Source organism: Sphaeramia orbicularis, chromosome 10 (genome assembly GCF_902148855.1).
Source record: "Sphaeramia orbicularis chromosome 10, fSphaOr1.1, whole genome shotgun sequence".
Taxonomy (NCBI): domain Eukaryota; kingdom Metazoa; phylum Chordata; class Actinopteri; order Kurtiformes; family Apogonidae; genus Sphaeramia; species Sphaeramia orbicularis.
Window position 1 is genome coordinate 36,210,353 of NC_043966.1, and position 13,268 is coordinate 36,223,620.

General features: G+C 44.9%; 2 protein-coding genes across 2 annotated transcripts; both read right to left on the reverse strand.

Annotated features, from left to right (window-relative positions):
* Window positions 1–6,125: 6,125 nt before the first annotated feature.
* On the reverse strand, window positions 6,126–8,990 carry cxxc5b (CXXC finger protein 5b). The gene is made up of 2 exons (XM_030146108.1): window positions 8,557–8,990; window positions 6,126–7,718 (listed from the first exon to the last, which is right to left on the reverse strand). Exon 2 carries the CDS (start codon window positions 7,526–7,528, stop codon window positions 6,635–6,637), a length of 894 nt encoding a protein of 297 aa, XP_030001968.1. The 5' UTR covers window positions 7,529–7,718; window positions 8,557–8,990; the 3' UTR covers window positions 6,126–6,634.
* A 1,246-nt stretch (window positions 8,991–10,236) lies between these two features.
* zgc:110843 (CDGSH iron-sulfur domain-containing protein 1) lies at window positions 10,237–12,857 on the reverse strand. The gene is made up of 3 exons (XM_030145891.1): window positions 12,696–12,857; window positions 11,492–11,694; window positions 10,237–11,163 (listed from the first exon to the last, which is right to left on the reverse strand). Exons 1-3 carry the CDS (start codon window positions 12,757–12,759, stop codon window positions 11,074–11,076), a joined length of 357 nt encoding a protein of 118 aa, XP_030001751.1. The 5' UTR covers window positions 12,760–12,857; the 3' UTR covers window positions 10,237–11,073.
* Between the last annotated feature and the right edge of the window lie 411 nt (window positions 12,858–13,268).

Consider the following 13,268-nt stretch of genomic DNA (forward strand, 5'->3'; position numbering starts at 1 on the left):
CTCCTGCACTGAAGGATTTTTTTTTTCTCTCTCTTTTTTGGTGACTTATTTTCTCTTCAGTCTGGTCTTCAGCAGTGAAACACATGATCAGCAGGACTGAGGTCAGGTGACTGATGAGGCCAGTCAAATATTTCTTTCCACTCCTAAAAATGTTCTGGTTGCTGCAGTTTTAACATTTCTGCTTTTTTTCCTTGAATATTTAACAAATGCACCTCAGCTGTAACTAAATCATATTCGTAGCTTTCAGAAAATGACTGAAATGTTGCTTCGTGTGTGTATTCTAACTTTGACAAATGGATTATTTTAGCAGTTTTTATAGCCTCACGGTTTGGTCATACATTGTTCTTACTTGGTCATTAATTCCTTGCCAAAACTTATACTTTGACTTTTTTTGCCTTGGATTTCTACTATGTAATTTTATACGTCTTAAGGCTGTAAAAAAAAAAAAAAAAAAAAAAAAAAAAGGAGAAAATAACCTGGACAAAAGACATGACTTAATCTTGTGTTTTGCTTTTCAACAGGGTTCTGTCTGTTTGCAGCATGGATTCAGTGTCTGTCTGTTTGTATGTGGGGCAGTGAGTACTGATACAAGAAGACAGAGGAGTTGTTGATAGTGGTCACTTACATAAAGATCATCTATTCAGCCGGGGATGTGTCGGAAAACAGGCCGTCAAGTGATCAAACGGAGAGCTGATTAGCATGTGGTTCTAGAAAGAGACAGAAGGCGAGACGGCCGGGGGAGTCGCAGAAAATGGGAGTCAGGTCACGGGAAGCAACACGTCAGAGTCAACTCAATAAACCTCTTTGCATTCCCTCACCACCGCCTCCACACCCTCCGCCTCAGGATCCTGCCTCTATGTGTGTGTGTGTGACTGAAGAAGGGGTGTGTGTGTGTCTGTCCACCCATATATCTTGAATCATGTGACTTGACACAAGCAGTCATGCACACAGTGTGAAAATCCACACTATATATAGTAGGACAGTGTTGGGTTTCCCACCAGATCATTGTCGGAGTCCAGCTGTTTTTGTCCCATACCAAAATGCACAACACTGACCTATTAGAAACAACTTTAACCAACCCACTGTAGGTGTAAACAATCTACTGCAGATCCTGGTTTATCTTCTGCCCAGTTGTCCGGTCTGTGCTCTGGGTGTGTTGACTAAGCGGCCGTGTGATGTGTCGGCTTCAAAGGTTATTCCACCATTTACTTTGGAGCAATAAAAACATATCTTATCTTTTTTTCTAAATAAAGTCATTGTGAAGCGCAATAATGAGTCAGAGGATCAGACAGTGTGTCAACGGAACTTTGCTTGGAGTCTGATAACACTTCAGTGGCACTAAGGATGTTTGCCCACATGATCTATGTCCAAATTTAGGTCAGATTTGGAGACTATTAAGAAAAATGGCAAAAAAGTGAAAATGCTGCTTGAAACTGTTTTTATGTGTTCTGGAAAATTAAAAGAACACAATTTATAATTACTTTTCCAATTTGCTATTGACAGGATTTGTCAAATTCTACAGAGACTAGTTTCCTAAGTTTTAATCTGCGGATGCTGGACACTATATTGGAGTTTCAGATTCTTCGTACCCAAGCAATGATAATCTAGATGACATCATCTGAGGGTTAGTGCTCTCTGCGTTAGAAACTCTTCCAGAGTCACATAGGACATCGTACAGTTTGTTTTCACAGGCTGAAAACTCATGACTACTAGCCTGACCTTTATGTATAAAACCGGAGTTCCCCTTCAGAGCCCTGGGAGACAAACCAAAACTAAGAAATGATGTAGCAGTAGCAACATTTTTTGGTTCAAGTGTGGCTGTGGAAAATGAAATTATGTGAAAATATAGAGAACCACAGACCACTGTGAAGCCAGGCTGAAAATGTAGCTACTATACGCTATTTAGCATGAGCACGCCACATATCTTTTAACTGGAATCAGCATTTAATTAAGGATCAGATAGAGTGACAATAAAAAGATCAGTTTTTGAGTACAAAAACTGAGCCTAGCCAAAAAAAAATGCACCAATCACAAATATTTAGTCCTAGCTCATTTAGTCTTTAGCTTTGATGATGGCACACATTCACTGTGGAGTTGTTTTCAATGAGTTTCTGCAATGTCACAACGTTTATTTCTGTCATTTCGGCCACATAACGTTGACCTGACCAACTGAAGCAACCCCAGATCATACCACTGCCCCCACATGCTTGTACCATAGGCACTAGGCATGATGGGTAATCTCCACATCTGACTCTCTTCCTCTTGATGCACCCATCACTTTGGAACAGGGTCAGTCTGGACTCATCAGACCACATGACCTTTATCCATTAAAACACAGTCCAACCTTTGCGTCCTTTGTCAAGCCCATGGTTGGTACTCACTGCATCAGTTAAAGGGTTAAAGAACTTGTTGCAGCTGAACTGCAATAATTATTCAGTGGGAGGATTTGAACTATTTGCTTAGTTAAATCCAGTTGGGTGGACAGTGTCAGAGCTCCAACATGAAACCAATGCAAAAGTATCTTGAAGATGCAAGAGTTTCCTCCAAAGAATACCAGATCCCATAGACTGAAGGAACTGAATTCTCAAAAAATACAATATGACAACCCCCCCCAATGAACCACTTCAGCCTCATTTACAACCTCCAATAAGTGATCTGGTGTTTCATCTTTAAATTCTTCTGCCATTGATTATGTCTCATGGTAAATAATAGGCTGTGGCCTCTACCAAAGAGCTCGCTCACCTGATGAATCGTGCATTCTGAGTTTTGGTTTATTGAATAAAACACATTTTTTTTCTGGCAGATGGTTCAACTGTAGTTGTGGTTAACATGTTCCTCTAAAAACACTGTAAAATCACTTTGTTAGGCAGTGCTTGATGAAGTGTAGCATTTTACCGTGTCAGTAAGCTAGTGTTTAGCATTAGCTCACCCATGACCCCTCACAGATGGCTCTGACTCCTCGTGCTGAATACCCCCTCCCCCATCCCTCACCTACAGTGGCCGCAAAAACGCGGAAGCCCCTCCTAGAGCCTGTGTTTGTTTAGTCCGTCTCTGCTTTTGGGTTTAGGGGATATTCAAAGGTGTTTAAAATGGCACAATGTGTTATAAAACAGAAAAAGAGAAGAAAAGGAAGTCTGAACTCAAACATGGCGATGCAATATGTCAGCACAATATGGCAGTTTTGGTGGAGGTGACCTGTTCTTTCTGTAGATAATATGGTGTCTTCTAAGGTAAAGAAAACACTATTATCATTTTTGTGTTGTGCGCTAATGAAAACAGAATTGTAAATAGTATCTTCCATAAATCTCTCTTAAATCGTACACACTGAACCTTTTCTCTGAGATTTAAGGAGATTTCATTAAACAACAACATATAAATTCCCAGGCCAAACATTAAAAATCAAAGAACCGACGTTACAGCTCTAACACGCTCCAATTAAAAGGTGGGAATCATTCAAACTGAACGGTGCAGGGGCCTTTTACGCCAATACTCGATGGCTGCAATCAATTCGACATAATGAGGTGCTGTGAAAACAAGCCATGATGAAATATCACTGCAGGCAGACAGACTTTATCACTGTGCTTTGCCTAACTTCCTGGAACCACAGTGCTTTTTTTGAAATCAGCAGCAAGCTAAAGATTAACAGAATTTTGTGTACACATTACCTCCGAAACTAGCAGCATGTGTACTCACCTAGAGATGACCAATGTCTTGGGAGCTAATTCTTTTATTTTTTTAAACTACACTTTATGCTTATGTTTATTTTACTCTAATGGTCCTGACTGAAACGTGTTTTAATTTGACAGGAATTCAAGTAAACCAGTGAAATGCTTGGAATTAATGTTCTTTGTGCTTGTTTTTCGAAGACAGCATGACAAGCACAAGTAAATGACACTATATATAGAAGCAAGGTCTATTCTGTGTCCACCAGTAACAGCTTTAAGGGTCAAAGGTCAAGGATCCCCTTTGACCTTAGTGTCACAAAAATATAACCTGTGGGCAGATGATCCCAAGCCTTTTCAGCTGTGTGAGAAACCATTGTGTTGGGAAATAACATGTTTTTTGTGTGTTGACTCCTAAAAGTGAACACAAATGGATAACAGAGGCGTAATGAGAAGTGATGTCAGAATGATGCTGTTGCTGCAAAGCTGTTACACATTTTCTAGTGCTGGGGATACAGCCAATGAAGGAAAAAAATTCACAATGAGACACAGTGTCTCCAAGCAGACGCAGTGGCCAAAATTTCAAAGGTCTGGCTCGTGTGTGAGGGTCCGCCCAGCTCCAGTGCAGGTTGCCTTGGGGCGCGCAGGTTGTTCCACTGCAGTCTATATGCGTGCAGAGGAGTTTTCTCCAGAGTGGGCAGGCAGGGGCCGCCGGTGCTAACATATGTAAGCTCCACAGGGGTCTGTGACGGCACACACACACGCACACACATACACACACACACCGGCTATCTGGACAATGCATCCGTCATTAACCTCGCTCCCCGTCTCCCTGCGTCTCCGTCTCGCTGCATTTCAATCGCCCTCCATCACTCCACCACTCTCCGAATCTCACACTCATCTCTCCCTCTCTCTCTTTGTTTGGCCCACGTTATCTTCATCCCCCTGCTGTCCATCTCCCCGTCCTCCTCCCTGCGTATCTTTCTCTTTTCTCTCTCCCTGTGGCCTGCTTTTCATCTTCCCCAGTTTTCACCCACTCTCTCCTACCCCCATACCCTCCCTCGCACCCCTTATATCCCCTTCCTCTTTTCTCCCTTTCTGCCCTTCACCACGTCTCTTCCTCCACACCCCTACCCTCCACCCTTCCACCCTCCACCTCCTCTCCTTGGATCTGCTTTCGACCCCCCCTCCACCTCCCTCCTCCTCTTCCTCCCCCACCCCTCCACCAACTCTCTCTCAACCCCCTCCTCCTCCTTCCTCCTCTCTGTCCACCGTTCAATCCTCCCCCCTCCTCTCCTCTCTCCCCTTTCTCTCCTGCCATCTTGCAGGCCAGTGGAGCCAGACTGCAGGCGTTCAGGGAGTCACTGGACCTGCTGGGCAGCGGGTGACACAGATTTCCGGTGTGTGTGTGTGTGTGTGTGTGTGTGTGTGCGTGCGTGTGTGTGTGTGTGTGTGTGTGTGTGCATGCGTGACGAGAACAGGGAGGGGGGATTAAGCTCCAAATCACTAGAAAGGCACCGAAGAGGGGGGAAAAAAAGCTGCAGATCCAAGAATTTGAAATTCCCCTTTGTCTGGGAGATGAAGAAACACTAGACTGTGGACTTTACTAAAAGACTGTGTGTTTCTCATTCAGTGGGAACGTTGTAATAGCATGATGTTGGAGCTCACTGCTTTTCTCCATGAGTTGGCAGTGTCCTGCGTTGGCTGGCGTGCTGCGCTTTCTCTCCCTCAGCCTCTCTCTCTCTCCCTGCCTGACAAACATGCACACACACTCACACGGGCACACACACACACACACACTCACGCACACACTCACGCACACACACACAACCCCCCACCCCCCCACCCCCACAGATGCACATACACACACACAGTCCCTCTGCGATCCCCCTGACTGAAGGCGCACAGGAAGTGCAGCCGTGGCCCAATTATAGCGTGACACCTCGGGCCGGCCGTTGCCATGGTTACGTCTTCCCTGCGGTCCCCTGGAGTGTGGCGCCGAGGAAGAAGGTCTTATCACATCAGCCATCGTTACGGCAACAAGCAAAAACCCACCCTGTAGCCTCAGTCCAGCTGGCTCTGTTTTCACCCCCTGGTTTTATCATGCATGTGTGTTTCTACATATGATCTGCACTTGTGAATAAAAGGGAAATTACGTCAGTGTGTGAATAGGAAGAGAGACAGAGAGAGAGAGGGTGTTTGTGTGTGAATCTCATGTTAGGTGTGTTCCAGCGTGTGCTGCATCCACTACTGGACTTGCCAAGGCAGCGTGTAGGTGTGTTTGTGTGTGTCTGTGGGGTTGCGATAAGGCTCTCAGCCACACCATTAGGTGACTCATAATCCACACAACCACAGACACACACAGAGTCACACGTGTGCATGCAGAAAACACTAACAGACACATACACCCAATTAGGTATGAACACGCACACACATAACATAAACCCAGCCTGTAGACACGTGCACATGGCCAATTTCTTTTATTTCAAAAGGGCAAACAGAGCTATACAGTACAAGTTGCACATGAAATAATTTAGCCTAGGCTGAACTCATTCATTTCTTACTGATGCAGTGACGTCAGAACAACAGATTCAAAACTCTCCATTGGAAACAAAACATTTGGCTCCTTTTTTATGTTGAAACACAATACATCCAAACTGGAAAGGGATGTAAAAAAAGACATAATGTTTTCCAGCTATTTACAGTCTATTTACAGCATTTTTGTCATCATCTAAATATTGACGCACATTGGTATCCTTCTTTCTCTGCCCTCCGATTCACTGATTGTCAAAAGAAAGGATGTGAACGAGTGTGAACATTCTCAAACAGAGCTGCAGCTGCTCACTAAACACAAGATCTTTGAGTCACTGTCCGAGCATATTAACATGGTAGTCCTGTGTCTTTTTCATTCTGCAGCTCCTCAACAATCATCTGACCTGGATCCTCTGACAAATGCCATCCCGCAAACGTTACTATCCATCCAAGGCTCCGTTGCTTCTTTCCTGTGCCAGACCCAAAGTAAAGTCGGACCCCCTTAGATCAAACCCAGACACTCTGCTATCAAACCCAGGACCTCCTGGCTTCCTCTTCAGCTCCTCACACTTCCTGTATTTACAGATCTGATGTCCCCTCTTGCGATTGCGGCAGCTGCTGCACTGTTCGCAGTTCGTCTGACGCCGGCATGGTACACATTCTCCGCACCTCTTCCTCTTTCTCCTGCTTCCACTGCCCCCACCCAGAGAGCTGGGTGAGTAGCCTTCAGCCACCAGCCCCTCAATCCCCTCAGCTCCCATGGCAGCGCTCCTCCAGTGGCCTCCCCCCATTTGGAAACCTGCTAGTGGAAACAAAGCAGGGCTGAAGGGAAACCAGGCACCCAGGAAGGGCTGGAAGTCAGTCCCACATCCAGAGGAGTCCTCTTCCTCCTCCTCAGGCCCAGATCCACCACCCTCCCCATCCCCTTTTGCCCCCTTTGCCTCTGCAGCCTCCCTTTTAGCTGGCTGGCTGGTCTGCGCACCAAGGCTGGCCTGTTCTGTGGTGGCGGGGGTCAGAGCCAGCAGGCCGGCGCGCATCAGCAGCTCCGCGGCGTGGGCCAGGTGGAGCCCACTGGGTGACTCAAACATATCGGGCCAGGAAGGGGCCCGGCGAGGCTTAGTGTGACCGGGCTGGGCAGGCCGCTGCTGGGCTGGGGATGGTTGAATCAGGCCTTTAACGTCCACGGCCGGGGAGGGGGTGGAGATGTAGTGGGAGAGGCTGTAGGGGTGGCTGGAGCGCTTAAGGCTGGGTCTCAGTGGCTCATTGGGGATTTTGGCACTGCTGTGGGCCTGATCTGGGGAGGAAGGGCCAGCGATGTCTACGGCAGTGGACATAGCAGTGACTGTGTGTGGGGATGTCTGTCCTTGTGTCTATGACTGCGTGTGTGGGAGGAGAGGTGAGGGAGAAGGGGATTGAAGCCGATGTGGGGTTGACAACCGTCCTGCTGTTACTTCAGCCAAAATGGCAAGCCTTGGCCTGTGTCCCTATTCCCATTCTCTGCAGCAGCCTCAGAGTCCTGGAGAGCTAGAAATGAATAGGGGATGAAGAGAGGAAGGTTAAGAATAGAAATGTTGGAGAGACGAATACAGAAAGAGAGTAAACATAGGCAGTGAAACTGGAAGATCATTCAGCCAGAACCCCTAAACACTAAACACAAGCATCAGAAGTCTGACTAATCTGTGTTTAAATAGCTATGTAACATATATGTGGATATGTTTTCACTAATACTCCTTTAAAAGACAGGAACATGTCCATGTTATCATACGTATGCATGCCTTGCCTATGATTTCCGCATACAGGAGGCAGTATCCCTTTAAGAATTTCACGGTATATCAATGCAATCAATAACAGAGCGACAACAATATGCAAAGATATGCGCATATGCGCAGGTCAAATGTGGAGCGCGATTTTCAAATACATTTTGACGACTGCTGTTATGTGTGCCAGCCAAAGCTTAGGCTTATCAGAGACAGACTAAATAGTGGACCGTGAAAAAACAGGCTGTCTTTTGTCTGGTATCGACGACAAGGAGCGAGGTGCGCAACGATGCGGTTGCTGTGGATAAAAAAAGACCAGTCTATATTCCGTGTCCACATTTGTTGAAAAACTATTGGTGATTAAAAACAGGACATATATACTGTTAAAGGACAAGTCTGTGAAGAATTTGGCGGCTAGATCAGAGAAGCTAATCGATTATTTGCCCGTAAATTAAGGTTACCTAAGAAGACGGTGCTCGACCGACGCCACGGCGAGCTGACCACAGTCCGAGTGGTCGCTGCGACACGGCGCTGCGCGCAGGAAAAGGCGACAAACGAAAACAGCGAAAATCAACAGGAAGTGATCAGAAAACATCTCCCCTTACCTTCTACAATCCGTCCAAACTCTCCTGTCAAAGATACTATAAAGTCATAAACTAATGGCGTGGTGATTGTACTGTATATGGACGGCGGAGCTGCCGATTCCTCCTCCACCTCTCCGTCCCGGAGGGTCTGCAAACACTCTGCACGGAATTTGGGGGCGTCGCTCAAAATGCGAAGTGGACTCTGCAGCTGAAACCGTGGTCGAAGCGACCCCGTAATATCAACACCAACAGCTCCATATGAACGGACAGCTGACAGTCTGAATAAAAGCGTGATGAATTAAAGCCGGTATTAAATGTCCATCAGACCGACTCTGTGTGCGTCAGGATGGGCGTTATTGCACAGAAATGATCGGACACTGCATATTAACCCCAGTGGAGATTTAAAATACACATTTAAGAGAGAAAAACTAGACAAACTGTAAATGAAAGAACATTAGAAAAATAACACAGATGTCATAATATATCCCACTCCGTTAGGTCAGTGATCAGATGATTATTCCAGTTATCAGTCTTATCATTTCTAAAATAACACAGTCATAGCAGGGCTGTCAGGGTTTTTAGTGAATGACCCCAGTCCATGTTTAGTTAGTGAAAGCAGCAGTAAAAGTATGTACATGTGTGCATGGTGTGTGTGATGAGGCACTGAGGTCCTGAATGGGTGCGTAAAGCCGCAGTGGCACGGCCCCTGTTAGTCAGCATGGAAATACTGTCAGTCTACAGGCCCGGGTTCAGATGGGCCCAGGTCTGAGGGGTAAGGACCAGGGACCAGACTGGAGAAAACGGTAAGGCTTTAAACCAGTTAAAAAGAAACAAAACAAAAAAACGTCTAAATGTGAACGATTACAGATTTAATATAATATAAAAATACCCAAGGAATGTGATGCATCAGAATGAGTCATAAACATTATTATTCAGTTAAATTGATAACAAGATGTTATTTTTATCATAATTATATGGGGTGAAATACTGTTCAACAACAACAACAAAAAAAACAAACAAAAAAACAGTAATAATAAATGAATGAATATGTGTATTACCAAATATGACCTAAATGTGTGTGATCGTCTCCATCCATCAGTGATATTTTGTTACGTATAGTTGTGCCGTGGATGTTACGTCCGTGTCGGTCGTGCGTGCTGTCAGTTTAAGGTGACTCCTCACGCAGGGCTAGTGGAGTCCACTCCACCTCTTATGAGAGTCCTCGGTTGCATCTGGCACGAAGCCAGATTCATCGTGCGTGCGTCAGTGTGTGCGCGCGCGCGTGTCACTATGGGAGCAGGGGCCCACCGTACTCGCATGTACTACACACAGTTGTCTGGCCACGGACTGAGTATCCGTGTAAACACAGCGTCTTCTAGCGGTCAGCGCACATACTGCCACTTCTTCAAAATGGCCACTGGTGTCTGTGGACACTGCAGCAGCAGCAGCGGCGGCGGCGGTGGTGGTAGAGTCCCCCCCCCCTCTGATGCCACTGCAGACGCTTCTTACACACACATACACACACACCTTGTTTACTCATTATCCCTGTCCGCAGTTAATCCATAAACACACTCCTCAACCTGAGATAAAGTGCTAAAGTGCTTTTGACCCTGTGGTTAAAACACAAACAAATGTCGAGTTTGGCCCTGGGGTCCTTCCCTTCTGCAGAACTACTCCAAATAAAGAAAGTGGGCCGACAAATCAGATCACTCAACAAGGTTTATTCACAATATACACAACAATGAATCATCAAGTCAAACATACCGCAATCAGTAGAAAATAATCTGATGAAAAAGCAAGATATCTTATAATAAGCAGCTTCACCTCCTGAACACTTTACAGATTTAATACAGCATGTTTCCTCAGAAAGCAGATGGTAACAGATTGGATTTTATTGTTATTATTTCATTTAAGACAAAAATAACCAACTTTCTGCCTAAATTGTTCTTAGTGCAAAAAAATCAAAACATGTAACATTCATATGTTTATTGTGTGTTCACACTGTGGGTAAGGGGCTGTTGATTTGTTAATAAGGCCTGTGCTGTGTTCAGATGAAAACAAGAAAAAAAAAGAGAAGTGAACAGGCTGAAGCAAAGAGCTGCCAGCCTCATCACATTTCAACCACCTGCTCCATACCTACAAAGAGGAGGGGGCACACGTGACAGCAGACATGAAGGTACAGAAGCACCCTGCAAGGTTTCACTTACTATCACATTGGGAGGAGAAAGAAAAACTCGGTGCAAAGTGGGTCAAAATGCAACCGTGACATAGGACCGTGCTGATTGTCAAAGTCCCCTCCTTATCTCAACATTAAGAACCTTTGATTTTAACGTCTGGTCAGTCAGGGTAGGAGATGCATAAGGAATGGAAATTCATAACATTTTTAGTGCCGCCTATGTTTCTATTCAGGGTAACGAAAGGTATTTTCCATTTGCTTCCACTGTTATAATGTACCCTACCCCTAAGTGTGATACTGTAATGATGACAAATGACAAACTGGGGGCTGGCGGAGGAGGCGGAGCTCTCAGACAGTCTGACTCATGCATCCCTCTTTTTAATGATGAGTGGTCCGACGTTATCCCCAGTTTCTTCGTTGTGTTTGGTGTGGGCACCGTCACAGTAAGGGAACTAAAAGAAAACATACAACATCAAAAGAAGCAAAACTTATCACCGTTAAGCACTTTGGACTTTATGATATGAGCAGCTATGTTTAAGTACAAACACTGTAAAACAATGACACTAACAGAAACAATAGACGTTGTTGAGAAACACTAGTGGCCGCACCCACTGTTATCAATACTATGAATGCAGTTTTCAGCAAGTATTCAAAGGAGAGAAGAAATAAATGGCCTAACTTGATGTTACTCAAAGTGTATTCATCTGTGAACGTGTGTCTTTTTGGGCCCTTATACGTGACCTTTAGGAAACAGTACAGTGGATGTTCCTGAGGTCTCACCTTCTTTGACTTCCAGCAGCGGCAGTACACAGCCTTAGTGCCGATGTCCTCCATGTCAAAGCTGTGGACCACTTTGGGACTGTCTTTGCTGATGGACGTGTTCACCTGGCTGTTCTTACAGCTCCGTCTGTTCAGGTAATGGCTGACTAAGAAACCTCCAACTGCTGCAACCACTGCCACAGGTACAGCAACCACCAAGTGTTCTAAGGAGACATTCAGCCATGGTGGTCATCCGAGCACAAAACACAGCAGTGAACAAAACACAAAAATCTATGTGTGGTGCCATGACAGCTATGGAACCCAGACAAAAAGTTACAACAATACCTTACTGTAAAATTGAAAGTATTATGACATTAGCTACGTGTTCAATTATGTTTGAATGTAAAGAATCTCATTTGTAACTTATACATCCAAAATTTTATGTGCATTTTTCTGTGGAATTCATGGTTTCATGTGAGCGTTGCAGTTCACATTGATCTCCATGTCCAAATCCAGATCCATGCCCGAAAACCACTCGGAAATTAAGGATTTTAATGCCTTGTAGGACTTTCTATGTGATTTAAAAGAACGATTTGACATGCTAGATTCAGATTCACTAGATGGTTCATCCTGTCCATTAGATACAGAGGACAATATGGTACAATAGCCTTCATTTTCCATCTTCTTCGATACCATGAGGAGGATTATCCTGGTCCACTGAGCATCACATGATGCAGAGTCCTGGAGGAACAGGGCCCCCGCTGTCAGCCTGGCTTTTCAAGTCCAGTGATTAGCAACCTACTTCACTAGCCTGGCTTAACGCCACGACACAGAGAGATACTTCACAACAGGACGGCTCCAAATGTAGCTGGAGCTGATGAGCCAAACATGTCAGTCTAAAGTTGGAAACACAACCTGTGGCTCCAACCAACAAGGCTAACTGACCGGTTAGCAAGCTACATGGCCGTTAGCCAGCTAAGCAATAACTGCTGACATTACAGCGAATATGTACATAGCGTTTAGCTTTAAAAGAAAAGTCAACTTCAAGGTCTATGCATTTATTTACTTGAAGCAAACGGCGTTACACAGAAATCAACAAAACAAGTCAGGGTCGTTAAATACTTAGGTTGGGTAACGTAAGGTCAATGTAACGACAAGTTTATGCTGAGCTGAAAACAACACTGGTTACATGCTAACACGTCACTAGCTAGCTTTAATACTTTACCTTTTGATATTCTTAAGCCAGAGCTGGACAGCTGTGGCATAGCAGGTAGACCTGAGGTTGTCATGTTTTCCCTGGACGTTGTATTGTTTGTGGTCGACACTCAGCAGCAAGGTCAGCTCGGTAAGCCTTATCTGAACTCAGTCCGCAGCGGAGGAGCCCAGTATGCGCGGCCTGATACGTCACTGAGCAGTGACCAATCAAGACGGAGGACGGAGAAAGATATTCAGTCAAGGCGAGAGGGTTCACTCCGCCGCTCAGAGTTCCAATTTGGGCAGTAACTCCGAAGATTGTTACACAAATTACCTGCTACAAAACTGGATTTATTTACAGTTTAACCCAGGGTTCAGGAATATAAGCCCCTACCAGTTCAAGGGAAACCACGGATATTTACTCTGACGGTGAAACATAATTACATGAACACAACATAACATCATTTTAACCTATTTATTTTTCGAACATCTCCCTTCATTTCCTTGCATTTGTATCAGTAATCATTGCGTTTATTCTGTGTTAAACATTACACGTAACATCCCATGTAATATTGACCTCATTCTCCATTACCATTGGCAGTTG

Coding starts and splice junctions, on each gene's coding strand:
- zgc:110843 (XM_030145891.1), bottom strand. CDS start 12,759: ATGACAACCTCAGGTCTACCTGCTATGCCACAGCTGTCCAGCTCTGGC. Junction 11,695..12,695: donor TGGCTTAAGAATATCAAAAG/GTAAAGTATTAA, acceptor ATGTCTCCTTAG/AACACTTGGTGGTTGCTGTA. Junction 11,164..11,491: donor GCTGCTGGAAGTCAAAGAAG/GTGAGACCTCAG, acceptor GTTTTCTTTTAG/TTCCCTTACTGTGACGGTGC.
- cxxc5b (XM_030146108.1), bottom strand. CDS start 7,528: ATGTCCACTGCCGTAGACATCGCTGGCCCTTCCTCCCCAGATCAGGCC.